Source organism: Equus asinus, chromosome 20, assembly GCF_041296235.1.
Source record: "Equus asinus isolate D_3611 breed Donkey chromosome 20, EquAss-T2T_v2, whole genome shotgun sequence".
NCBI lineage: Eukaryota > Metazoa > Chordata > Mammalia > Perissodactyla > Equidae > Equus > Equus asinus.
The window spans coordinates 33,418,994-33,446,204 of NC_091809.1; the positions used below are offsets into that span (position 1 = coordinate 33,418,994).

At 51.9% G+C, this 27,211-nt stretch overlaps 1 protein-coding gene and 1 long non-coding RNA gene across 2 annotated transcripts; one reads left to right on the forward strand and one right to left on the reverse strand.

The window, feature by feature from the left end:
• Nucleotides 1-20,035, forward strand: ADAMTS8 (ADAM metallopeptidase with thrombospondin type 1 motif 8). The gene is made up of 9 exons (XM_070489913.1): nucleotides 1-898; nucleotides 8,463-8,702; nucleotides 9,461-9,596; nucleotides 10,266-10,433; nucleotides 11,364-11,665; nucleotides 13,882-14,065; nucleotides 16,538-16,710; nucleotides 16,811-16,986; nucleotides 18,746-20,035. Exons 1-9 carry the CDS (start codon nucleotides 137-139, stop codon nucleotides 19,314-19,316), a joined length of 2,712 nt encoding a protein of 903 aa, XP_070346014.1. The 5' UTR covers nucleotides 1-136; the 3' UTR covers nucleotides 19,317-20,035.
• LOC139041072 (uncharacterized) lies at nucleotides 14,065-26,605 on the reverse strand. The gene is made up of 5 exons (XR_011495603.1): nucleotides 26,375-26,605; nucleotides 23,761-23,832; nucleotides 21,159-21,534; nucleotides 20,034-20,818; nucleotides 14,065-14,953 (listed from the first exon to the last, which is right to left on the reverse strand). It is a non-coding gene; the product is annotated as an uncharacterized lncRNA (long non-coding RNA).
• Nucleotides 26,606-27,211: the final 606 nt, after the last annotated feature.

Genomic DNA, 27,211 nt, shown 5'->3' on the forward strand with positions numbered 1-27,211 from the left:
CCCGCTGGCCAAGTCGGCCGGCGAGCTGATTGAGCTGCTTTTTGCTGGAGGGAGCGGCCGGGCCGCGCGCGCGCCGCCAGCACCTGCCCGCGCCGGGCCGGCTTCTTCCCTCGCCTGCGCCGCAGCCGGAGCCCCCATGCCCCGCGCCGCCCCCCGGTGGCCGCCGCTCCCGCTGCTGCTGCTGCTACTGCTGCTGCCGCCGCCGCCGCCGCTCGCCCGCGGGGCCCCGGCCCGGCCCGGCGGCGGGGGGCAGGCCTCGGAGCTGGTGGTGCCCACGCGGTTGCCGGGCAGCGCGGGCGAGCTCGCGCTCCACCTGTCCGCCTTCGGCAAGGGCTTCGTGCTGCGCCTGGCGCCCGACGCCAGCTTCCTGGCGCCCGAGTTCAAGATCGAGCGCCTCGGGGGCTCGGGCGAGGCGGCCGGGGGCGAGCGGGAGCTGCGCGACTGCTTCTTCTCGGGCACGGTGAATGGGGAGCCCGAGTCGCTGGCGGCCGTCAGCCTGTGCCGCGGGCTGAGCGGCTCCTTCCTGCTGGACGGCGAGGAGTTCACCATCCAGCCGCAGGGGGCCGGGGGCTCCCTGCACCAGCCGCACCGCCTGCAGCGCTGGGGGCCCGGGCTCGCCGCCGCCGCCGAAGCCCACCCGCTCCCTGGAGGACCCGAGTGGGAGGTGAAGAAGGGAGAGGGTCGGAGGCAGGAGAGAGGAGACGACGAGCTGGAGAAGGAAGAGGAGGAGGAGGAGGAAGAGGGGGGCAACGAAGAGGAGGCAGAAGGCGCCAGCGAGCTGCCACCACCCCTGGGGGCCACGAGTAGAACCAAGCGGTTTGTGTCTGAGGCTCGCTTCGTGGAAACGCTGCTGGTGGCCGATGCGTCCATGGCCGCCTTCTATGGAGCCGACCTACAGGTAGGACTCGCTTTGCCTGGAGGCTCCCGGTCACCTCCCAGAGTCTCCAAATTCTTCCCTTTCCAGTCCCTCTGAGAAAACCCTCCACGTTTCTCACCCTCCAAGATCGACCCCAGACAAGGTTCTTGCCTTTCTGAGAAAGCGCTGTAACTCTTTGCTTAACCTCTGACACCTGGGCTACCTGCTGCCCCACCCCACCGTGTCCCTTCCAATTTAGAGTGGAGGTCCTGGTGCTTCCTCCCCTCTCCTGCTCGCCCCACCCCTCGCATCTTGAATCTCCTGCAGCACTTGTCAAACTGAACTGAAAGTGTTTTAAAGCATCTCCCCCCGCCCCTCCCCCGGGCACCTGCCTCTCCCAACAGAGATGAAAATTGAACATTTTGGAAGAACATCCACCCCGGCCCCCCCCCCCCCCCCCATTTCTCAGCCCTCTACTGTCTCCAGACCTGAGAGGCTCCCAAGGAAAGGCAGCTGGGATGAAAAGATAGGGCTATTTCGTTCCCTTTGCGGCCAGAACTGAGGTTGCCATAAGTAGAGGACATTGTTTGGAGGGAGCTGAACCTGGAAGGGGGCTGCCCAACTTCTGTGTGCCCAGCTGGTTCTGATCAAGGGGTAAGGACTACCTTGCCAACCTGGCACTCAGCCCTGGCAGAACTTTGTAGTGCCAGCATCAGCACGAGAAGGGAGGGGAACAGAATTTCTGCCTGGGGGCTCAGCCTGGGAAACTGAAGCTTCAGTGGAAAAGGGAGGGGAGAAGGGAGTGGGGTATGAACTCAGTTAATATTCCTAGTGGAGCCAGAACTAAACTTGGTCCACCCCAGCTGCTGTCAGCCCAGACACTACTCCCTAACCAGGAAAACTGAGTCGAGGGGACAGCTCCTGTAGCCATAACATTTCTAACTAGATTCAAAGATGGTGCAGACTCAGCAGGAGGTGTCTGTGTCACCCTATGCCCCAGCAGCTCCCCCAAGGACCAGGTGAACTGTAAGGGTTCCAGGAGAGGGCCGGACTTTCTCTTCCCCTGGGAGCACGGAACCAGAGATGTGCCAGGAAGAGAAGAACTGACCTGCCCAGAGGCCATAGTCCCCTGAAACAGGGATGCTAGCCACTGCTGCAGCTCAGTTGACACTTTTTCAATGATGGCAGTCGTGGCTGGGAGCCCTATTCTAGGCTCAGCCTGTGCCCAACTGTTGGGGACACCAAGTGCTCAGGTATCACTTGTACAGAATAGTCTAGATGAGGCGCAGTCAGCTCTTCTGTTTCTCACCCCATCTTTCTTACTCTGCAGTCACTGGGAAATGCACTCTAGATGGAAGGATGGAAAGAGCTAGGGGTGAGAGGTCCATGTGGCTGCTCCTCTAGCTACTGCAGGGGCCAGTTAAACCCCGGGCAGGCTTCCCTGTGTGCTGTTGTGGTATTTGTTTCTCCCAGAGCATGGTAAGGCAGCTTTGAGCCTTCGGTGCTTCGAAGCCTTCAGCTTTGAGCCCCATGGGCTTTGTGTCTACGCTGATTGAATATCTGGTTCCCTGTCTACTCTGAGAGCAGGCAGAGGCACCAGTCACCTTCTCTGACTCCTTTCCCCAAGCACATCCTCAAGAGGGCGGCAAGTGGGGCTTCTCCCATCTCAGGTCAGGGGCTGACTAGGGGTCTCCACCAGAAAGAAGCTGAAGTGCATTCATTGCAAACCCAGAGATGAGATACTGAGTCCCCCTGACACACACACACGGACCAGTTTCTGACATCTGCCTGAGAACCAGGAGGTAGGAAAGGCAGCAAGAACACAGAGAAGCAACAGAAAAAGTAATTGCTTTTCAGTCTTCAGAGCCAAAATGTCCTCCCTAACACCTTCCTACCATCTACTCTCTCAGCTCATCACCTAGACACTTAAGATACTGAGTATTTGCCTCAAGGACATACTTGGCATCTCCAGATATCAGAGCATCTAGAAGCAGACATGCGTTGGTGCTGGGCTCCAGGATTCCCAGGCCACTAAAGCAGGAGGTTGGGCTGGGCTTGCCCCAGGGTTGCACCAGACAAGTCAGCGTTCTCTTTGCAGAGCCACCCAGGAGCACTTCCACCCTCAAATGACTCCTGGCTGGATGACCAAGCACGTACTTGTGCCATCTCCTCCCTCTCCACATATGCAGGTCTCTGGACCATTCACAGACACACCTCTGCACCCAGCCAACCCACGCAGGTCAAGAGAGCACATCAGAATAGACATCAGGCATCTGTGAAGGCGGTGCCTCTCTCTAAGCATCTACTTCCAGGTCTCACACCTGAAAGAAAAGTCCCCTCTCAGCTCAACCAGCCCCATCACCGCCCCTTGGTCTCATGTCACAGCCCACCTGTGCGTCTGTTGTCATGATGCTGGGTGGGGCAGCAGCTGAGGCACAGCTGTTTCTATGACTGCCTACTGGCCCCTCTGCTCTAACTGCTCACCAGCAGTTCTCAGCTCAGTCCCCTGGGCTTCCCAAACAGGCCCATGAGCCCAGCCAAAAGGAAGTGAATGTCAAGTCCCAGGTCCTCAAGACCTCGCCTGCCCAGACCCATCGCCCCAAAATAGGATCCAGCTCTTTATGAGTAACTCTTCAGGGAGGCTCTGCAGACTTCATTCACACAGATGGAAGGTGTTTGGGGTGTCTTAGCAACTGCGGGGTGTGTGGCAAGGATGAAGAGAGCCTTTGCCCCCCTCGAGGGCTTGGATTTCCTCCGCTGTGAAGCAAGATACCTGGACCAGGTAATCAATTCGAGTTGAAGCATCTGTGAGACTGCTTCATTATGAGACTTCTGGAAAGTTCAGCACTATGTGGGGAAGCCACTCTCTGAGTGTGTTCAATTTGCAGAGTGGTTTACGCATATCACCTCAGTGTAAATACCTGTGAGGGAGGCAGAGGAGGAAGGACATGTGACTTTCTCGTACATGGCTAGTAAGCGGCAGGGCTGGGTGTGCAAGCCGTGTCCGGACCCTGAGCCTACTGCTCTTCTTTCTTGTGCCACGCTGCTGCTTCAGCACGAGGAGGCTCTGCAGCTCTGTGCCTCTCTCACCCCCGACACTGGTGTGTGTTGTGGGAACGGGTCCTTGAATCCAGCAGTCCAAAGATGCCCAGCCAAAGCGGGAGGCCCTCCACCTTCAAGGCCTAGAGAAAGAATCAGCTGTGCTCGAGGCTGGTCTTACCGCTAAGCGACGATGAAGTTTTCCAGAACTCGGTACACTTGAGCTCACTTAATCCCTTGACAGAAGGGGCCCCTGCCTCCCACCTTCTTATCTGGTTTCAGAGTTAAGGAGCTTAGACAAAGGGGGCTTTCTGAAAGGAGGGACCACCTCGGAAGAGACCATTAACTCTGTCTGCATCCGGCCACTGCTAATTGTTCCCTGGATGAAACTGGAGCAGGAAAGGAGCGAGTGGTGGCTGAGCAGTGCCGCACACTCAGTCTGGGAAATCTGTCCTGCCAGTATATGAGCTACAAGCCGGGCTTCTGGACTCTCTGCTTAGCAGAGAGGGTCCTAGGAGTGGCACTGATAGTCTCCTGTCTTCACTTGCGAAAGACAAGTGTTACATACGTGTGCATTGTGTTCTCCCGCTGGCAAAAGAATGAGTCTGCTGCAGTCAGAATGATCAACAATATGAAATATTTCCCAAGGAAAACGCCTTAATATCCAAAGGCCTTTGATTGGCCACTTGACCTCCCCTACAGTGCAGGGGGTGGGGGTACATAGACAAGGGTTCGGGTCTGTTTTGGCGGTGCTGTAGTTTTCCTCACAGCAGCAAAGACGGGTAGCAGTCATTGTGGTGATTAAGAGCATAGACTTTGAAGGGTAATAGAAATAGCTGAGTGTCGTTGAGCATGTTACCGATTTCTCTGTGCCTTACTTTCTTCACCAGCAGAATTGGAATAGTTATACCAATGTCCTAGTGTTCTCTTGAGGATACAATAAAATATGGAAAGCACCTGACCCAGTGCCTGGGGCAGAGTAGGTGCTCCACAAAGCCTGACTGATAGCAGAGTTGTCTTCAGTGATGGCATTTGACAGAGTAGGAGGGCATTGTGGTCACACGCCCTCACACCAGCCACTGCTGTGCCCGCTCTGCTGTCCCACGCGGCAGAAAGCCCTACCTTTCAGCTTGCTCAGCTCGACTTCTTGTGGTTCTGGTAAGAATGTGCTTTGGAGAGGTGGCCCACCCCCTGCTGTTTGGAGAACGAGGAGAGGTGAATAACATCATGCTGGACCCCCCCCCCCCCTTTTCTCCTCTTGCTTCTTTCCCTCTTCCTTTGCTTCCACCGCACCACCTTCCCAGCACAGGCTCAGGCCCCAGAGAGATACCCGGAAGGACCAGTAATGGCGCCCGTTGCTGGGGTCAGAGGGTTTCCATGTTCCCACTCTTCCTCTCCTTGCCTCTCCCAGGCGTGCTGCAAGGAAACGTGGTAGGACCCACAGTGTGAAGAGCAAATAGCAAAGCGTAAAGGATGACGTTCTGAGCAGAGGGAGCTGCTGGAAATGCGTCTGGCCCGGGCCCAGCCTTCCCCGAGACTCCCACCATAGGCTGCTTTGGCTGCCACGGGAGCTCTGGGGGAGGAATCTCCTTGTTTGTAGGTCAAAGAGTCAAAGAAGGCTCTGTCCCGGCCGGGGCATTTGTTCTCTTTTCCAGGTCCTGGGGGCGCCAGTGGAGAAGGAGACTCCCGAAAATGTCCTGGCTTTCCCTAATGAGAATTAAGGGCGTGGGATCCCCAGCCATTCAGGAGCAGGGTTGCTTAACCACCCTTGGCCAGGCTGGTCATGGGCTCCGACCTACCTGACGTGGTTGTTGGAGGTTGCCTGCTGGGCTGGGGCTCCCACTCCACCAGGGCCGCAATCTCCTTCACATACTCCAGCAAGCAGCCTACACTGTATGGTGCATAGGAAGGTATAAATAGACACCAGGTAGTGGAGCGAGCCATCTAACCTTCTCCCTGACCAGCCCCTGAGCCAGCTTTCTGTGGGACTGTAAGTCAGGCCTGCCCTTTCGGCCCAGGGGATTGGCTGAGAATCGAAGGCTCACAGACTCACGGCCACCCACCCCTCCAGGCCCAGTGGTCCTTCCCCCTAGGGCACTGTAAGATGCACTGCAAATGTCAGGCATTCCTGGCACTGTTTCCCAGAGGACCTAACGGTGGGGATGGTGGCGCTTCCTGTCTCCAAAAGCTCAGTGAGACAAGAGAGAAGGGGAGGTAAGTGGGACCAGGATTTGGGATTTGAAAAGAAACACTGCACCACATAATCCTTGGAGCCCTCTTGCAATAGAAATTATCTCCTGAGATAGCAGCCAGAAGGACTTTGAAATGTCCTCAAGTCTAACCCACAGCCTTGAAGGACAGTGGCTCTCAAGCCGGCTCAGCCTGACAGTTATTCAGCGTCTGGAAGAGATGATATGAGCTCCCTGATCTGCAAAGGAGACTCCCTGAAGACCTTAGTGTTGGGAAGCCCGATGCCTCACCCGATCCTCATGCAGCAGTTTGCACCCATGTGCCTTTGGTTTTCACTGGGGACATGGCCGTTGCATGGTCTCTGCTCACCTGCATTGCCTTAGAGTCAGCTCTGGTCAGTGTGGGAATGCAGGCCATTCTTAAACCTCAAGTCTTCAGTTCCTTATCTTGAGCCTTCTGGGACCGTGCTGAGCAACTGGCATCTCTTGTCTTCATATCATCTTTGTAAGACATCGTCGCCCCCGTTTTGAGATTGCGAAGTTGGGATTCAAAGGGAAGAAATCTTGTGAGGACGGTTGCAGGTTGCCTCGGAAGAAATTCCAGGGGTTGATCCCAAGCCCATCAGCCCCTGGCCCTTCCTAGGGCAAGAGACCGGGAGACTCTTTCTGCCCCTGGAAGCAGTGAAGACCTGGCCAGGAAGGAGCCTCAGCAAGCTACCATTCTTCAGCCCTCACCCCCAGTTGCATAATGATGTGATTGCTTGTTTCCCTCAGGAATCCAACTCCAGGAGCAAGTGCCAAGTTTCAGCTTTGCTGATAAGATGTTTACATCAGCCTAAACATAGCTGGAGTGCTTGACATGCTAAATAACCTGCCAACCCCTGTTTGTAGGGCTTACAAAATAGCTGGCTTGTTTCCTGCGAGGTGAACAGACAGATCCCATTCACAAATAATGGGATTCGTCTGGAACTCCCACACATGGCCTCTGCGGATGGAATGTCCCTATCTAGCCTTTCACCCCCCCTTTTGCCTCCTTCCACTCCCACCTCCAGACCACAGGAGGGAAGAAAGAGAGGCTACGGGAGGTGTTGCCCTAGGGAACAGGGAGCAGGGCAAGTAGGTGGCAGTTCGGCTGGCCATACTCCTGACTGAAGGAGGATGTGCCTCTGCCCCTTTGTCTCTGCTTCTGCAAAGTAACCCAAGAGGACTCACTTCTGGAGGTGCCTGAGGCTGGAAAGTGAGCTCTGCCTGGCTGCCTCCAAAGCTGTGGGAGCAGTTGGCAGCCCAGGGATGGGACAGAGGCCAAGCGATGACATAGACTCCTTCAGCGGATGGAACTAAGGGCAGGTGTGATCCTCAGCGCCTGGCTCTCATTAGGCCCACTGGATTCTCTCAAGCCCCAGGCAGAAGGGAATAAACCCTTTGGGGCTGTCCAGGCAGAAACCAGGAGGCCAAGCACTGGGAAACTTAATGAGCAGAATGTGGACCTAGGAGACAGACGCGCCTGGCCTGGCATCTGGCTTTAAGAGCAATGTGACCTTAGACAAGTTATCTGACCTGTGGGAACCTCCACTTCCTCATTCATAAAATCGGGATTACAATACCTACTTCACAGAGTTATTGTGAGCATTTAATGAGGGGACGTGTAAAGTGGGGGCCCTGTGGCTGTGGAGTAACCATTGTTAGTAGTCACTATTAGAGCAACGTCTTCGGCATTAACAATTCCCATCCTGAAGAGTGGAGATTACCCCAACAGACATCAGGAAAATGCTCGACTGGATTCTAAGAGGGAAATTCGACTAACCTTGAGCACTCAAATCATTGCTTCTGGGCTGAGAACAGGGCGGGCACGGGAGTAGCTGGCAGGGAGACAGTTGGTGTCAAGGTTAAGGCAGAATAACCAGTGCAGTGCAATAGAACTTTCTGTGACAGTGGAAACGTTCTGTCTGCTCAGTCCAAATCAGTAGCCACGAGCCATAGATGGCTATTGACGCACTTGAAATGTGACCAGTGTGACAGAGGAACTATAATTTTAATTTTATTGAATTTTAATTAATTTAGATTTACATAGCCACGTGTGGCTGGCCTAGATGTGAAAAGCTCTGGAGCCAAGCAGTCTGGGTTCAAATGCTGGCTGTACATGTATCAGCTTTGTGATCTTGGGCCGGTTACCGAGCCTCGATTTTCTTATCTGTAAAATGAAGAGAAGTAATTCCAGATGTTTTAGGGCTTTTGCGAATCTTCATCGAGATGCTGTCTGTCAAATGCTCAGCACAGAGCCTGGCACACGGGGTGCCTAAGAAGGAGTGGTGGCAGTAGGCAGGCAACAGGCCAGGAGATGGAACCCTTCACTCTGCCTGTTCCCTCCTCCTTGACAGAACCACATCCTGACGCTGATGTCCGTGGCAGCCCGCATCTACAAGCACCCCAGCATTAGGAATTCCATCAACCTGATGGTGGTCAAAGTGCTGATCGTGGAAGATGAACAATGGGGCCCCGAAGTGTCTGACAACGGGGGGCTGACGCTGCGCAACTTCTGCAACTGGCAGCGGCGTTTCAACCAGCCCAGCGACCGGCACCCAGAACACTTTGACACAGCCATTCTGCTCACCAGACAGGTCTGTGGACTGGCTCCAGAAACCCCACGGAGGAAGGGAGGCGGGATGGGCGGATCAAAGGGAGGACCGCTAGGCCTGCCCAAACATGGGAAATGTCTGCCTGCTGGCCCCAGCTGGACACCAGGAGCCTCGTGTGTGCAACTATGAGGAGGAGGTCATGAGGACAAGTGTGAGTTATTTGCAAGGGAAGGAGAAGAATCTCATAAGGGCTCTTTTCCAAAAGTTTGTGACCAGCTGTCTGCTGAGGTCATAACAAGAAGAAATGGGCTCAGACTGCCCAGTGAGAGATCTGGAGATGGAATTAAGAGAGGAGGTCCATCTTCACGGTTCAGGAGGCCTACCCACTGGTGTGATTTAAACAGGCAGCTTCCTGAAGTCTAGAGAGTGTAATAATGTATGCCAGGCCCTATTCACTCCTCAGTCCTCACAACGACCCCACAACGTGACTGCCCTTAGCCCCATTTTGCAACTAGGGAAACTGAGGCGCAGAGCAGCCACCAGTGGCAGTGCTGAAAGTCAGTCCCAGGAGTCCTACTGCAGGGTCAGTGCTCTTAGTCATATGCTGTCCTGCCTCTCAAGTCCTGGCTGGCCCTAGGACACACCGACGTAGAAAGAGAAACGTGCTTCCTCGCACGGTGGCCTATGTGAAGAGATAGGGCGTTTGGCTTTGAAAGTTTCCTTCCACTCAGGAGGAGCAGGGACAGGAAGATTTTCTGCTCTGTGTCTGTTTTCACGCCCTCGCTCTCTCCGCCAAGCAGAACTTCTGTGGGAAGGAGGGGATGTGTGACACCCTGGGCGTGGCGGACATTGGCACAATCTGCGACCCCAACAAGAGCTGCTCTGTGATCGAGGATGAGGGGCTCCAGGCAGCCTACACTCTGGCCCATGAACTAGGTAAGACCTACCGTGCCCGAGCCCACTCCACTGTGTCAGAGGGACCGCCTCTTCCAAATGCAGCTGGCCCAGAGTCTGAGGAATGAATATCAGCCTGCAGACTTAGCCAGTTTCCCCTCATAATTCTGACAGAGTGATCTATGCAAACAGATGCTGTGCTTTCTCCACTCCCACCCTGAACATAAGGCCAAAACGTTAAAATAGTGTCCTGGACCATCATCAGAGGTCACCAGGAAAATGCCAGAACGTGAAACAAATGCTCTGGTAGAGTTGTGATGCCGTATCTAAGCTAAGCAGTAACAATTATGGGAATATCCATTGTAAAGAGAGTGCTTTGTAAGCAAGCGAATAATTGAGGTGAACATGAATTTAGGACAGGCTGAGGCAGAAAATAAAGGGACATCCATGTTCCTTGGTACTCTGAGAAAGCTTCCTGGAGGAGAAAAGCCCAGGGTGAAGTCTGAAAAAGAAATCTTTAAGGAACGAGGGGGTGGCAGTTCCCATGAGGAGCTAGTGACTGGTGGAGTTTCGTGTCAGCAGAGTGTGGTTCTCTCAAGAGAGAAAGAAGAGGGGACGGCACTGGACCACGGGGGAGCCCTCAGGGCAGGGTGGGGCGGGCTGGAGAGCTGCGGAGTGGTTGGGGCGGACTGTGGGTCTCTCCATTCCCAGGGCACGTCCTCAGCATGCCTCACGACGACTCCAAGCCCTGCACGCGGCTCTTTGGGCCCATGGACAAGCACCACATGATGGCGCCCCTCTTCATCCACCTCAACAAGACGCTGCCTTGGTCTCCCTGCAGTGCCATGTACCTCACGGAGCTCCTGGACGGCGGGCACGGTAGGCGTCCCTCAGGCTTCCCCCTGCTGCTCCTGCCAGCTGCCCGGCTGGACTCTGCCCTGAGGCCCCCTTAGACTGCTGACGGCACCTACACTGTTGGCAGCTGTGCGCCACCACAGAGCATCGCAGACATTTAGCATCAGAAGAGACTGGGGACATTTTCCTCACTCAGCCTCCCGTGCATTACAACCATTCCCACGAAGCATGCTCTGCCTTGTCCCATCTCTCAGTTGCCTGAGTTCTGGCTAATTTCGATTATTAGTGACAAAGTGGGTGGAATCAGTCTGAGAAGGTTTGTCTGGAGGAGGCGGATTTGAACAGAGCTTGAAAGAAGGGAAGAATGTTTGTAGTAGAGGAAAGAAGGGCGATCACTCATATGATAGCTTAGAAATGGCAGAGGCAGGAAGAAGTCGTGGGAGAGCAAGTGGGGCAGGCCTCGTTAAAAGTTTGACTTAAGTAAAGCAGCAAAAACGCAGTTTATTCCTGATTCTTCTCATTTGAAGGAGGCAGGGACACATATGGTAAAATAATGTGGCAAAAATAGTAGATTATCCAAACATCAACACTTTGGTTTATTTTGCATGCTGTGTTTTTAAGAGCCCATTTACGTCCCCCCATCGTATTGTGACATAGATTAGTAGTATAATTAGCTGGCATTCCCTAGGTGCACACTGAATGCATATAAGATGTTCTGGATAACAAAAGAAATTCAACCCTAAAAAGAAAAAAATTTGCTACTGATTGTCAACAACTGGATAACCTCTCTATAGATGTTTAAGTGTTGACAGTTTTCAGACTGACAAGGAAACCGTGACGTCTAGACCTTAAACCCATCAACAGGAATTTAAGTGTAACATGGGAGGCCATGGAGAGCTGAGAGACGGAACCCCTGTCCCTTATTCTTGTTCCTCTGCTTCCTCCATTTCTCAGGAGACTGTCTCCTGGACGCCCCCACCTCGGCCCTGCCCCTCCCGACAGACCTCCCAGGCCGCAGGGCCCTCTATGACCTGGACCAACAGTGCAAGCAGATCTTTGGGCTGGGCTTCCGCCACTGCCCCAACACCTCTGCGCAGGACATCTGTGCCCAGCTCTGGTGCCACATGGATGGCACAGAGCCCCTTTGCCACACGAAGAACGGCAGCCTGCCCTGGGCTGACGGGACGCCCTGTGGGCCTGGGCACCTCTGCTGGGATGGCAGCTGTCTGCCTGAGGAGGAAGTGGAGAGGCCCAAGGTGAGGGACAGCCACTTGGGAGGGTGGGGGAAGAGGGTGGGAGGTGGGCTGTTTCCAAGGAGGACACTACGCTCAAGACCCACAAACTCAAAGACTTGGAGCCAGGCTGCAACTATAACTTCTAAGCAAAATCACTCATCTTTTAACAAACAAAGCAAAGCATATTTATCCACACACGAGAGGAGCCCTTCAAGGCTGTCCTCACAGCAGACGGAACATGTCACCTGTTCTCTGGGTGTTTGGGGAACTCCCCATTTGGCATTGTTTTGGAGTTGACTTGAGGCCTCGTGAGAATTGGTGATAGGCGTGGAACACTCCAGCACCAAGACCAGAACGTGGGCATTCAGTAAATGGAAGCCATAATGAATTCTATTATAAACAGATAGAGCGACAGCAGAAGAGGAGCATTCCATCAAGAACTGAGGGAAAAGCATTCAGATCCTACCATGTCTGAGCTGAATGCATAATTAGAGGTCAGGAGCATGAGAGTAATTTGGGGATTCCATACTCAAAACGGAGGAGGGGAGGAGGAATCAGAACCACCTCTGAGTAGGCAGAGAAAACTTGGCCCAGGACAGAGTAAACTTGCAAAAACCAAGGCAATGCCAGGGAGAGTTTTAAATGATTCACTTCTTTGCCCTGCTCTTAATACTTCTAAACTATGAGGCTGCTCACATTTCTTTTACTGCGAGTCACTGAGCCATCTCTATGAAACAGCATCCGCTGAGTTTCGCAGCCTGGTCCCGGCCCAGCACTGAATCACCAGGGTGGCCTGAACACTGTCTCCAGAGGGCTGTCCTCAGTGGCGTGTCCTTTGCACTGAGTCTCAGGAGCCTGCCTGGGCCAAGTGAGCCACACACTCTAAGCCTGAGCCAGCGCAGGATTCTCGGATTCATCCTCAGCCACCTCCCAGCCTCCCCACTCGGACGCTGAGCTTCTCTCCTAGGTCCCGACCCTCTCCTGTAGCCTGAGCTTCTCGTGTTACCGAGGGGAGAGGAGGGCGTCCGTCCAACGTTCCTCAGCACCAGAGCCAAGCTCCGTGCGGGAGAAGTTGATGTGGGATGATCATGGGATGATGTTTATCATCTATTTTTAATGGGAAAAGACAGATATAAAATACTACATACATGACAGTCATATCTGTGTAAAACAACACCACATTTTTATGATTATATATTCAGAGCAAAAGCATGAAAGGATATTGATGAAAATCATATCAATGGTTTTATCTGGGTAGTGGTATTTTTTGTGTGTCACTTTCTTTTTTACACGTTTCTATATTTTTCAATTTTTGTGTGAGCAAATATTACTTTTGTATTTTTTTCATTTTGAAAACTCTGTGCACCCACTAGGCCCAAAGCTTTATTCTCACAGGCCAGTTATAAAGTTGGAAGCAACTCTGTTCATGTCCCGGCATTGTCTTCCCACAGGAACTGTAGCTGTAGATAGTGGCAACACCTCCCAGCCATTATTCCTTTAGACCAGGACTTCTCGGCCTCAGCGACATTTTGGGCTGCATAAGTCTGGTTGTAGGGGGCTGTCTTGCTCACTGTTGGATGTTCATCCTTGGATGTTTAGCAGCTGCCCTGTCCTCTACCCACTAGAGGCCAGCAGCACATGCCCTCCCCAGTTGTGACAATCAACATATCTCCAAACATTGCCAAATGTCCCCAGAGGACAAAACTGGCCCCAATGGAGAACTGCTGCGTTAGAACAAATCTTATTCCCATAAAAGAGTTTCATTCAGGGACCGGCCCTGTGGCGTAGTGGTTAAGTTCGGTGCACTCCACTTCAGCAGCACAGGTTCACAGGTTCAGATCCTGGGCATGGACCTACACTACTTGTCAGCCTTGCTGTGGCAGTGCCCCACATATAAAGTGGAGGAAGATTGGCACAGATGTTAGCTCAGGGCTAATCTTCCTCAGCAAAAAAAAAAACACGGAAAAGAGCGTCACTCAACAACTAATATTGAGCACCTCACTAAGAGCAAGGCACTGTATTAGACCCTGGAGGGTCAGTACTGAGCAAGTCCAGCACAGCCTGTGTTCACAAAGCCAACAGAGTCATTAAACAAATGATTCAGGCAGTTCACTGAGCTCCATGCACCAGGATGAGCATGACTAGATGAGGAAGTCAGGGCCCTGGGCCCCTGTCACACCCAGAGCTGAGGCCTCCTCATCTCTGCTCCTGACTCAGGGTGGCCTTGTGTGTTGCAGACTGTGGTAGATGGAGGCTGGGCCCCATGGGGACCCTGGGGAGAATGCTCCCGGACCTGCGGAGGAGGAGTCCAGTTTTCACACCGTGAGTGCAAGGACCCTGAGCCTCAGAACGGAGGAAGATACTGCCTGGGTCGGAGAGCCAAGTATCAGTCATGCCACACAGAGGAATGCCCCCCTGATGGTAATCGCCACTTATGGCCACACCTTGCTGCAGCAGATCCCCAGAGGAGGTGGAGGGTGGGTCTCCTGGGATGCAGAGCTCTCTCCTGTGATCCAGACATCAAGGGGCTCTGCGAGGTAGCAAGTTTCAGGGCAGCCTTTAGCGACCCGGGACACTTCTCACTGTGCTGGGAGAGCATGGCAGAGTCAAGGAGAGAAATTGCCCTGGTCTTCCAGGACATGGAGATAGAGTATGTCACTCCTAACCAAATTTATTCGGTGGAAGGAGGGAGGGCTTTTCAGAGGGGCTGGCGTCTAGGATAATAATCCTCCTGGAGGCATATGAACCCTCGCCTGTGTACAGGGTGGAAGTCTTTTCCAAAGCAAGTGTCAGAGCCAAACCTCCAGTGTCTTTCCAGCCAAGAGTCAGCCCAGGGCGGAGGGAGGATTTCTGAGTCTGATTCTAGTGCACATTCCTTCTGAGAAGAGTTGCCCATCTTCCCTTGGGGCTGTGGCAACTGCCTGACAAACCTTCCCAGGAAGCAACACCGCCTCTCCCTCCCCTTGGCACATTCCTAGCCCCTAGTACCAGCTAGAAAGCACACATGTTAACTAAGGGGCAGTAGGCGCAGCAGCAGAACTGGCGAGAAGGATCATTCGAAGTTTCCCCACCATCCCATCCAGCTCCTCTTTGTGCAGCTCTGGGAAGTACTGGCAGGCAGCAAAAGATAAGGGAGCTTTCCAAGAGATTCTTCCAAGTGCAGAGACACACTGGCATTGGGCTGGTGTCTAATGGGTATCTGTAGGCTTTGTAGTTTTGCAAGACGGGAAGGATCAGCAATGGCATGAGGCTCTAGAAACCTTGCCCTGGAATTGAGAGAGTTTGCCTGGCATGCGAGGTGACATGTTCCTGGGGAAGAGAGAGAGAGAAAGGGGAGGGGAACGAGTATTAGTTACAAGGTAGACAGGGACAATCGGCGATATCATGATTGCAGACGCACCAGGTCCGCCATCGCAATCAACAAGTGTGTTTAGTGCCTCTTGTGTGGCTAGAACTGTGCTAGATGTTATAAATGACATAAAAATGCACAAAGCATGGTCTCTGTCCTCCAGGAACTTGCAGTCTAGTGAGAGATCCAAAGCCCTTTTACAATGCAATTAAAGCTTAATCTATGAGGCACAGACCCCAGGCTTACGAGGACTTCAGCGCAAGGAAAAGCCTGGGCTAATCAGAAGCTTCAGGGGGAGTTAGGGCCGAGCAGGGCCTGGAGGATCGAGATGGTGATGAGGAGGCTAGGTGGGGAAGGATTGAGAGGGCCTTCGAATCACCCAGATGGAGTCAAGCAAAAGGTACTAGCATTTCTAGGCCAGAGCACAAAGGTCCTTGGAAGCTAACATGGTATCTGGGGGGTCTCTGTGCCGGCTGTCCCGTCAGGTCACCTGGGAAGCTTTTCCAAACACAGAGGCCCAGGTTCCTCAGATGTACTGAAATCAGAATCTCAGGAATAGGGCGCGGCCATCTATGTTTTGAAAAATCTCCACAGGCCATGCAGATGCACAGCTAGAGTGGAGAACCTCAGTAAGAGTAGGCTTAATTTCAGGATGATGGGAAAACAAAAACGAAAACGAAAATAACCATGTCTTACTTCAGACAGATTGTTCTGGAAGCAGCATGCAGCAGGATGGGAGAGGAGGCAGGCTGTGTGTAGGAGGCTGGGCACTAGGTCTCGCATGAATCCGCAAGGCCTGCGCTGGTGTGAGGTGGACTGAGATGGTGAGAGTGGGATGGAGACATTGAATATAGTCCTGATTGTCCTGGCTTAATGACAGGTTAGAAATAGTGAATGTAGATGCTCAAATGTTCAGAAGATACCAGGATTCCAGTCTCAGGCTGGAATATGATGGCATCGCCAAATGAAAATCAAACCAGCTCATGGAGGAACCATATGGAGTTGGGGTTCCCTGAGCTGGAGGTAACTGCAGTACCAACAAATGGAGCTCCCCCATAGACACCCAGAATTACTGCAAGTTGGGCATAGGGGCAAGATCAGAACCAGAGACGCAGATCTGAGAGTCTTTGACCACATATCCAATGTCACCAAGAAAGTCAAGATAAAGCACAATTAGCATAGGCCCAAAAATATAACTCCATGTGTCACCCATGCCTCTCAAGCTTACTGAATTGTCCCCTGTTCCTCCCTGAGTTTATTCATCTGTAAAATAGAATTAGTATCTTCTCCAATGGAAAGGATTTTATCCCAGAAAGCCCAACTGAGCCTGGATGCTCCTATCCTTGCCTCTATGAGTGAGGGTCACACGTGGACCTAGGTCACATGTGTCTAGGAATGTAGGGCCCAGGTGACACAGGACCAGTGTCCTGGGGTTGAGTCAAAACCAGGAGGAAGAGAGGTGCCCTGAATCCCGGTGTTCTCCAGTTGGGGCTGCCTGCCTCAGTGCAGCACGTTGACTCCATGCCGTTTCTCACTCTCTTTAGGGAAAAGCTTCAGGGAGCAGCAGTGTGAGAAGTACAATGCCTACAATTACACGGATGTGGATGGGAACCCCCTGCAGTGGGTCCCCAAGTATGCAGGGGTGTCCCCCAGGGACCGCTGCAAGTTGTTCTGCCGAGCCCGGGGGAGGAGCGAGTTCAAGGTGTTCGAGGCCAAGGTGAGAATCCTTCTGGAACTCAGGCCCCCTGGCCCGACCCCACCATGGGCTGCCTCTGTGCTCACCACACCCTCTCTTACCTTCCCTTTCCCGGCTGCAGGTGATTGACGGCACCCTGTGTGGGCCGGAGACTCTGGCCATCTGTGTGCGTGGCCAGTGTGTCAAGGCTGGCTGTGACCACGTGGTGGACTCACCTATTAAGCTGGACAGGTGTGGGGTGTGTGGGGGCAAAGGCAACTCATGCAGGAAGGTCTCCGGTTCCCTCAACCCCTCCAGGTGAGTCTCCCGGGCAGTTCTGTACCTCAGTAGCAGAGTGGACCGGGCTTTGGAATCACACTGGCCTAAGTGTGAATTGTGACTGCTACTTGATACCCCTGCAGTATTGAGCTGCAGTTTCTTTGTGAAGCATCTGCAGTCCTCTCTATCTCAGAGTCACTGTAAGGAGTCATGAGAGGGGCAGAGTACTTGGCAGAGGGTCTGGCCCAGAGAGGATGGCGCACAGGACAGCCAGAGGCCACATGGATAGGGATGTACCATCTCTGAGTCAGTCAGCAATGGAGCTACCCTGCGTAACCAGGACCTTTGCGAGAAAGCAGCTCTTTCAGGCCTGTTTTGGGAAGGACATCTTACCTTACAGCTGACGAGTCCTGTCCTTGCTACAGGTGGATCTTCAGAAAAGGCGGTACAGAAAAGGGGAGCCTTGGCAGCCTCAGTGCTTTCATGAAACTGAGAACTCCGGAAGCTCTCTCACATCTTAGAGCCGCACGTTCATAAAGCTCCTGGTATCTGTTTAAGTGCTTTCACGTCTGTGGCCTCATTTGATTCTAAAATAAGTCTATCAGGTGGGCAAGGCCAATACTATTATTCCCCATTTACAGGTGAAGAAACTAAGGCACAAAACGATGACATGACTCTTCTCAGGTCACATTGAGAGTTAATGACAGCCAGGAAGAGAATCCAGGCTTCTGAATTCCTGGGCTCTTTTTTTTCCTGCCATTGCATGCATTTCCTAGAGAGGAAGGTCAAGAGCATGCATGCATTCTCATCAGGCTCAGAGAACAGAATCAGCCTACAGCAGACCACTTGGGAATCTTTTCAAATTTAAACTCCCAGGATATAGAAAAAAGCAGCATGGCGTGTGGGGTATTCAGATCCTGGTCCCTTGGCTGGCTTGCTTTCGGCATTCGACACATGGGCCCAGGGATGCTTTCACAGCTGCCCTAGACTGAGTGGCTGGCCCGGCGGGGCGTCAGGCCAGCATAGCGAGGGACTGATGCTCCTCAGCAATCCTCATCACTTTCTTCCCAGCCTAAGTAACTCAAACACTTTTACCCCAGAGGAGAAGAAGAACTAAGGTTTCTCCATCCCACATAAAGCCCCAGACCTACAATATAGTTGAACATTTTCCCCAAACAGCATCCTATCCTCGCAGAAAAACACAGCTCATGGTGTCTGGGCACAGCCAGCAGAGGCTCCACGGAAGCGGGCTTTACCTGGTTCCTGCCCTAGAGCCATAGTAACCAAATGCTGGGAACTGACGGACTCGGCGAGGTGGAGTGGGATGTCTGTTCTGGTTGGATTCTGGAACAAGCGTGTGGAACAGATTTTCCTACATGGGTTTGAGCTCTGGGTATGGAAGTGGCCAAGCGAAGTTTTATACCAGTGCAAGGAACTAAATGTGTTTGTGATCTCAAATATTTGAGTCAAGAGCTGCCAGGTTTGGCAGCACTGACACAGCTTTTCAAACCCCTCTGGGCTGCCTTCCTCTCTGGGCTGTTATTGTCAAGATCCACACATCTAAACTCCAGACCTTTGAAACAGAGTTGCCAGGCCAAGCAAAAACCCTTGAAAATCCCAACACACAAAATATTCCTGTCCACCTCAGCAGCTAATTTGTTTGGGATTTTGGGGCAACTACTTAATTATTTGCTAGTGGTTTTTGTCTGCCTACCTCCAGTCACCAGCATGCTAACTTCCTGAGGCACTGGGCTGGGTAGCCACTGATCCTAAGGATCTCTTTTTGTTCCTATCATAGTTATGGCTACAATGACATCGTCACCATCCCAGCTGGTGCCACTAACATTGATGTGAAACAACGGAGCCACCCAGGGGTCCAGAATGATGGGAACTACCTGGCACTGAAGACCGCCGATGGGCAGTACCTGCTCAATGGAAACCTGGCCATCTCTGCCATAGAACAGGACATCTTGGTGAAGGGGACCATCCTTAAGTACAGTGGTTCCATTGCCACCCTGGAGCGGCTGCAGAGCTTCCGGCCCCTGCCTGAGCCTCTGACCGTGCAGCTCCTGACTGTCCCTGGTGAGGTCTTTCGCCCCAAAGTCAAATATACCTTCTTTGTTCCTAATGACGTGGACTTCAGCATACAGAACAGCAAAGAGAGAGCAACCACTAATGTCATCCAGCCCCTGATCAATGCACAGTGGGTCCTGGGGGACTGGTCTGAGTGCTCCAGCAGCTGTGGAGCTGGCTGGCAGCGGCGGACTGTGGAGTGCCGGGATCCCAACGGCCAGGCCTCTGCCACCTGCAACAAGGCTCTAAAACCTGAGGATGCCAAGCCCTGCGGAAGCCAGCCGTGCCCCCTGTGATGCAGTGGGGAGGAGGCCAGTCTTGTGCTCACGGACTTGGGGTGCTGGGGTACAGACCAAGGTCCCCACTATGGTGACCCTACCTGTGGAGGTGGCATGGCCTACTCAGGCCTCCCATTGTCACAGTCCCTGAAGTTTGGCATGAATTTCTAAGGGACAAAAGAAGAGAGGATATGGACAACAGTTTCTAAAGTCTACTATCTAGCGGATCGGACCTTGCTTGGGTTCAAGTAGAGGGCTTAGGTTAAAAGGTAAAAAGTGCGCTTATTGGCCCAAACAAGAGACTCAGTCAGCCTGTTTGCAAAGGACTAGCAAAGTTAAATGAAAAAGAAATTTTCTTCTGTTTGGTCTCCCCGATAAATAATCTACCTCAGAGGGGAAAAAAATCTGTAAAGGAGAGGTGTGGAGCAGGGGTCAATGGGGAATGTCAAAGCAAGCTCCCAACTGTGCCCCGAAGCTGTCTTCAGGACTGACCCTGACTGTCTCCAGTATTAAAATCCATTGCCTGAAGGGCTGCGGAGTGGCGGCATTGTGGAGGGCCACATGTTCTCAGGCTTCCACCTGCAGGTGGATCCGTTTCAAGTATTTATGCAAATGTGTCTCCGAACTAAAGTGTGATCTTGTGCCAATGTAGTGGTCTGATCTGGTTCAATATTTCTTGAAAAACGGCAGGGGACCCAGAGCCCAAGAACAGAGGCTAAAACCAAGTCAGCTCACCTTGAACACACACAGGGAAGCTGGCATCTTGCCTGAGTCTCTTCAGGCCTTCCCCTTGAGGTCTCATACGCATGCTGAATTCAGGTCATTCAGGCCCTCTTTGTTTGCATAGTCTAGACCAGTGGTTCTCAAACTTTAGCAGGCATTAGGATCATCTAGAGGGCTTCTTAAAACACAGATTGCTGGGCTCCACCCCAAGAGTTTCTGATTCATTGGGTTGTAGGGGGCCTGAGAATCTGCATCTCTAATGCATCCCCAGTGATGTGGAGGTTGCTGGTTTGGGGGCCATGCTTTCAGAACCACTGCTCTAGTGGAAACTTCCAACTTGGACGTAACAATGGTTATTTAATGACCAGGCTCATCGTTCTGGAGAAAGGCTATCCCATTCCACTCTGCATACATCCCCATCGTCACTGTTACATACTGACCAGCCAGAGATACCAGATTCTCTTGGATCTGAGGAATGCTGAACCTGTAGCTAAGTAACCTCATCCCAGTGAGCTCAGCTCCTCTCCACACCGAGTTTCATCTCCATCGCACAACTCTTTTGGCCCCACAAACTTGCAGCTGTCCAAAGCAGCCCCTTTTCATAGAACAACATTCCCCACCAGCCATCTGAAACCTCCCTGAGAGCCTCCACCATCGTATCTTCGCTCCAGATCTCCTCCTCTCTTCCTGGCCAGACGAGGTCTCTGGCTCGATCTTCCATGTGATCTGGTGTAGAGGGAACTTAGTCCTTGGTCATAATGGGTGAGATGAAACAGATGACATCAAGAAATGGCATTCTAGTGAAAAGAAGGAACATATCTAAATTTGCATCTTCCCTTTTTTGTCACCTTTGACCCCTTTGTCCTTCCCTTTAGCTTTCTCTCAAGACCTCTTCACATAAATGGTGACGTGGGCAGAGAGGATGCTCCATGGAGCCCTTGTTTGAATGAAGAAAAGGTGCCCTCTTGGAGGACTCAGGCCCTTGGAGCACAAGGCAAGGCAAACGGGATCTCAGCGCCTACCATGCCCTCAGCTGGTCGCCTTAGTGTGGTGCGCAACTCCACATGGCAGGCTTCGCCATCAAGCTGCCACTTTTCCTGTCTGCTGACTCTTTAGTGAGTGGGAGGCCAGGCTTACCTAAGTATAAACAAGCTCACACACAGGCATGTGGATGACGACTAGTAAAACCAGATTTTTCCTTGCTGTGCACCAGTTTTGTTGAGGCTGATGTATGTTTCTGCAACTCTTCATCTTCTGTTTCTCATTCTCCCCAAATTAATCAAGGCCAAGTGTGTCCCCTACTAAATAATGATGCCATCCGCACTGCCTGCATCATTACCAGGCACGGCTCTTGCCCTGGAGTTCAGTTGGCAGCAGAGCTGCTGATGTGCAAAGCAGAATGGAATCCATCTTGGCTCTTCCTTGCTGTGTGGGCTCGGCAAGGCTCGCAGAATACAGACTTGTTTGTGTCTGGAAATTCAACAGCTGCAGCTCAGGGACTCAGAAAACAGATCTGCAGAGAGAGACCACATCATTATTTCCCTCGGCCAACCACGACCACCCTTTTAGGCCAGAGAAGGGAAGACTGCATTTCCCCTGCTGAGAGTTTGCATTTTCCACCTAGTGCTCCTACTGGAAACTCCTCCTAATGGAAGCTCCTTAGGCCCCAACTCGGCAGGTAACTTGGTCATTCATCTGCATCCTTCAAGCACCTGCCAAAAATATTTCAAAGGTGGTACATGAGCATCAAAGTTCACTTCCAACTTTTCATCCTCAAGAGAAGTGAATCCTTGCCTGGAGTTTATTCTCTGCCCTTTATTCCCCTGTAGCTGACCAGAAGGTCTTGTGAATTTACAAAAGTATGCAACATTGCTGTTCCACGACCCAGTTTAGCAAACTAACCCCTCTCTCTCAGGAACATTTTCCAGGGGTGATGGGACCCTCTTCCCACTAGAGCCACATCTTGTTCTCTGATGATGTCCACTGCATTCTAGATCCTTCATGTTTGGGCTTTTTAACTAGTGGGACCTCTTAATCAGGACTGTTCCTCCTTCCTAGCATCCAAACATGTAGTTCTTGCTTCCCTCTGGAGCTCTCTTCATTTTTTCCAAGACTCCCCACCCGCCAAAAATGATAAGAACAATAGGAAAGTTCTTAAGAGTGTGTTGGCTTTTGCTTTGTCTTGCCACTATCAACTTGGTCCAGGGCAAACAGAGAGAGGGGCTTTGTCACCACTGCATTCCTGAGCCTGGAAAGTGGTAAGGCAATGTTGCTGCCATGTGCAAGACTGTCACACACAGCCCGAGAATGCCAGTGTCTGAGTCTCTCTTGGTCGTAGGAAGAGCTGCTCATGAGCCCACAGAGACCTCTTCTCCACCAGCTCTGCCTCAGATCACCATGGCCTTCCAGGAAGCAGTGCTGTCCCCTCTGCTGTTTGGGAATTAGGAGTGGTTTGTCCGTAAGACTGAACAGAAAGGCGGGATTTACCACAGAGAATGAGATGTAGTATTATCTTTGGACTTCAGATTTCTGCTGCCACAGCTTCATCACTTCCTTTTACCTCTATGGTGAGCTGAAGCTAAATTACTGAATACACAGCCAAAATAAAACCTGAGATCGGGTGAGCATGACAAAGACAGTGAAGGCAGCAGTGTAGGCAAGGTGCAGTTCCTGTCCCTGACACCTGTCCTCCTCCGGCCCCGCTCTGCTCTATGTAGAGTGGAAGGAAATTTCCTAAGGGAAGAGAACTATATCCCCACCAGCACTCCCCACCCCTGATTCCAGCATGGGTCAGACAATCATCTGAGGCCCTGAGCAGGCGCTGCCAGTGGGAGCTAGGACAGAAGGCGGAGGAAGGGAATGACACAGCAGCACTCCTGCCCTTGAGAAATATAAACAAGGGTTTGCTCGCCTTTGGTGGCCTTTGGCTGAAGGACAGTATGTCTTTATGAGAAAGCTCTCTTCTGGCAAGGCATGTTTTCCTGCGTCCTCTGGCTGAGCTTGCAGCTTCAAGAAAGCTGCATGTGGAATGTGAAAGAGAAAGAAGTCACCAACTTAAGCTGACATTTTTGCTGGTTCAATCTAGGTAATCACTAAAGTGACATATGGTGGTCATATCGACCTTACATGTGAAAAAATTCTAAACAATACAAAATAACACACTGAAGGGAACTAAAAGTGGGAGCCCTGAGTGAGCAGAGCGATTGGTTTGTGACCTACTCAGGCTTTCCCTGCCTCACTGGCACCATGTCAGCCCTTCCCCGGCACCTGCCCGATTTCTAGTTAACACTTCCCAACAACCTGGCCAGACTTATCAAAACAGTGGTGCCCCTTTACAGCTTGGTTCACTCTTCTTCAGACAGGGAGCTTCTCTGATATTCCACTTGGGAGATAGTTGGCCTCCCCTACTTAAAATTGAATGCCAGCCAACCCACACCATCCAGAAACTAGATGAGGGGCTCCTCACAGACACTGCTCAAGTATTGGGAAGAGAAAGATGAGACCCAATGTACAAGTACATCCTGAGCTCTAACGCTAGCGCAGGGAGAGAGAAATATAGGAGCCTCCAAAGCCACCTGTTTCTTTTAGAACATCCTTTCCCTCAGGCCTCAGGCTCAACAATGAGAGACAGGAAAGTTCTGGCTAGTCTTCCATCCCCATGACCTGCCCAGCCTACCCCTGGCAGACATGCAATTGCCCCAGGAAAGGAGGGAGTAAAGACGCCTTCCCCAGACCTCACCGTTCCTCATTGCAAACATCTTGTGAGTCCCAGGAGCACTGGAAGAGTTTGTCCGCAGCCAAACACAACTTCCTGTTTCGAAGAAAGGGGAGAAAAAAAATAGTTGAAAAGGTTTTGGACACTGGAGATTTCAAGTTTCTGTAAACGCAAATGAATCAGACACATGTGGAATAAATTTCTCCGGAAGTAAGAAAAGATGCTGTGAGTTCCTCTTGCTGGACCAGAAAGTGGGAAAGGGTAGCTAAGAGGGGAGGTGCTTCAGAGGCTAAAAAGAGAGAGAAAATCCATGTGAATGTTGGCTAAAAGAGAGGGCCCCAGTGATGACAAGGATCCATGTGGGCCCTCCCAAGGCTACATCCTGAACTTGCTTATTACTCAGAACTTCTCCCCCTCTGAAGTCTTAAACTGAAATATCCTGCTCCCCAACCACAACTTCCCACCCTTCCAGACCTCTCACTAGTTCCCACTACACTTATTCTACGGACGTCCAGGTCCTTGGCCATCCCTGTGTCCACACATTCCCCTGTCTTTATTTCTTCTCTGTCTCTTCTTTCCTCGTGCTGCTTAGATTCCACGTTCCAGCACCTCAGTCTCAGTCTTGCCAATATTCCCAACTCACTTGCCCCACTAACTTTCTCTGGCGTTCAACAAGCAGAGCCCCACGCCAGACCTATTCAACTCTCTGATAGGAGCCTTATGCTCATTATCATTATGCTAACAACCAAGCTGCACAGCACTAGGGGAAATCACACACCACTGAGCATACGGGCGCCACCATGAAGTTATGGTCTCCAAGGGAAACTCTGACCAGCAACTCTGACTAGCTGCCCTAGTCAGTTCTATTGCCACTTCTCTATGAAATTATTTTATACTTTCTCCACTCCCCTCAAGCTCATGATCCTGCCACATTTCCCCTTACTATGAGTAGATGACTTCACCCTCTACTACTAAGTGTATCCTACACTGCATCTCCCTTGATAGAAGAGAGAGAGAGGACACAATCTCACTGTTAACAGGTCAAATTACAGACATGAAGCTAAAAGAATGCTATAATTCTACCTTATTTTGGATCCAAGAGGCACATTCCAATTGCTAGCAAGTCCATAGAAGGGTGAAGATTCAGGAGATAATTCCTCTTTACTATTACCTTACTAATTTACTTTATTAAATTAATCTCGCGGCTCCTCTGAAGGGCACAGCAGCACATCAGGTCTAGATATGCAGGACTCCACATGGCTCAACTTCCCCACCCCATGATCCTTGTCGACCCCTCTGTTCTCCACCACCTACCCAGTGTAAAGCCTTTTCTCGGGTGTGGTCCCTGACACGATTTGTCGGTCATTCTATTCCGTCTAGTTTCACTGTTAGATGGAGCTGGGTCTTCGGATCTCAAGGGTGGAGGAAGGGAAGAGGGAAAAGCCCTTACAGGCCCAGGACCAAGGACAACCAATCTTAAAGACAATAGACTTTCCTCCGCGCTGACCTCGGCCTCCTGCTGGCCTATCCCTGGTGTGTTGTAATGCTGGAACAGTGTCTCCCTTTTCTCCATCCTGAGTTATGTTACCAAAGACCCCTTCTATTTGCCTAGCCTCCAAATGTGCTAGATTTCAGGAAGGCAACTGGACTGCAAAACAAAGCAAAAACCTGCCTCACAAGAAAATGAGTGTCATCATACAAGAAAGCTCGATTTCTTGCCACCAATCCTAAGGTCTTACCTATAGCTATATCTGTCCTTTTCAAAATCTATCCTCTTTTCCCGTTTCTGTTACATGATGAGGTATTTCCTACCATCAGAATTAATCCCTTCTAAATGCCACAGCACCTCACCTTCTCAAGATCCTCCGCCCACGGACCATCCCACCCTCTCCTGCTGGCTGAGCTTCTCCCTCTGCTGGCTCCATCCCATGAGTGTTTGAGGCACTGCATCACCTGGCTGCTGCCATTTTGCAGCCATATCGCTTCAGTCTCCCCCCCACTCGCTAAGGCCCTGCTGCTCCTCCAAAGTACGTACCCTCTTCTCCCTCCAGACTTTCATATAGATTCTTCCCTCTTCCTGAAATGTCCTTTTTCCTTTTTCTCCTCTTCCCACTTCAACAAACTCCTACTTATTCACCAAGCCCCAGATTCAAGGTCACTTCCTCAAAGAAAGCCTCCAGTTAGGTTAAACACCCCCATGGTGTTGTGCACGTCACTTTTCAAATACTCAGCACACTGGTAGTCCTTCCTGTCTCACTTCTGGACCACACATGACATGAGGCCCGAACCACATGTTGTCACTCGCTTCTAGCCTAGAGCCTGTCATACAGCAGGCATTTAATAAATGAGAAAACAAATGGTCAAGATTTTTCCACCTTAAAAACAATATGTTTACACCTCCCCACATTCGTCTCTGCTCCCTCCAGTCACACTTGAGGGGATGGCGCCCCTCGTCACCCCCTAACAAGCCAGGTCTCCCTGCAACTGCACACGGGGACTGTCTTGCCAACGTCATCAATGACTTTGTGCTAAATCCAGCAGACGTTCCTGTCTCTTTTTGCCTGAGTTCTGGCCCTCCTCTGTCGTATCTGTCCCCCAGACCACCCCTAAGTTGCAGAGATCTCAGTGTTCTACTCACTCTTTCTGGAAGATCGCATAGGCTCCCATGGTTTCAGTTTTTTCTACATGCTGATCACCCCCAAATTTAACTCCTGAGGCTGTCAGGGTGCCCAAGAGACCCCCGTCATTCAGAGATTCGCTAGAAGAACCCACAGCACTCCGCACGGAGTAGTGCTCATGGCTGAGGTTGATTACAGAGTTGTAGCAGAGATACCCAGCTGAATCGTAACAGATAAAGACACAGGCGGAGTCCGGAGGAGGCCACGTGAGGCTGCTCTGCGCTCTCTCCCTCCCAGGAGGGGCCGCACAGAGCCCAGTCTTCCCCCAGAAGCGCGTGTGAGATTTCCGCCCAGGGAAGCCCTGAGAGACTCAGTGGCCAAGGATTTACCGGGGGCTGGTCATGTGAGCACCCTCTCCTAGCACATACCAAAATTCCAGACTCCCAGAAGGAAAGTGGTGTGCAGCATAAATCATATAGTCTGCACAAACAGTCTAGCCACAGGGAACCAGCCTTATCAACAGTTAACTGTGGACTCGGGACACTCAGAGAGCCAAGTTCCCAGACACCAACCAAGAGCCAACCATGAAATCAGGTCTTTCTAAGCACAGCAGTGACAGGCCTGCTGTGTTCTCTCCTTTCTGCACGGGCTGGATCTGTCTCCTGAACCACAGGCCCATGTTTCCAACTTCCCACCAGACTCCATGCCCCACACTCAGCCTCTTCCTCCCAGCTCTCGTGCCGACAACCAACCTTCTGTTTCCCTTCCTCCCCTGCATCCTGTCCGCTGGCCCTCAAATGCGCCTACTTCTCTCTATCCCACTGCTGCTCAGGATCGCCTGCCCCCAGGATGGCCAC

Bases quoted from the DNA above. Each gene is read 5' to 3' on its own strand.
- ADAMTS8 (XM_070489913.1), top strand. From the start codon at position 137: ATGCCCCGCGCCGCCCCCCGGTGGCCGCCGCTCCCGCTGCTGCTGCTG. The intron at 899-8,462 runs GTAGGACTCGCT...CCTCCTTGACAG, and splicing joins TCTATGGAGCCGACCTACAG to AACCACATCCTGACGCTGAT. The intron at 16,711-16,810 runs GTGAGAATCCTT...TCCCGGCTGCAG, and splicing joins TCAAGGTGTTCGAGGCCAAG to GTGATTGACGGCACCCTGTG.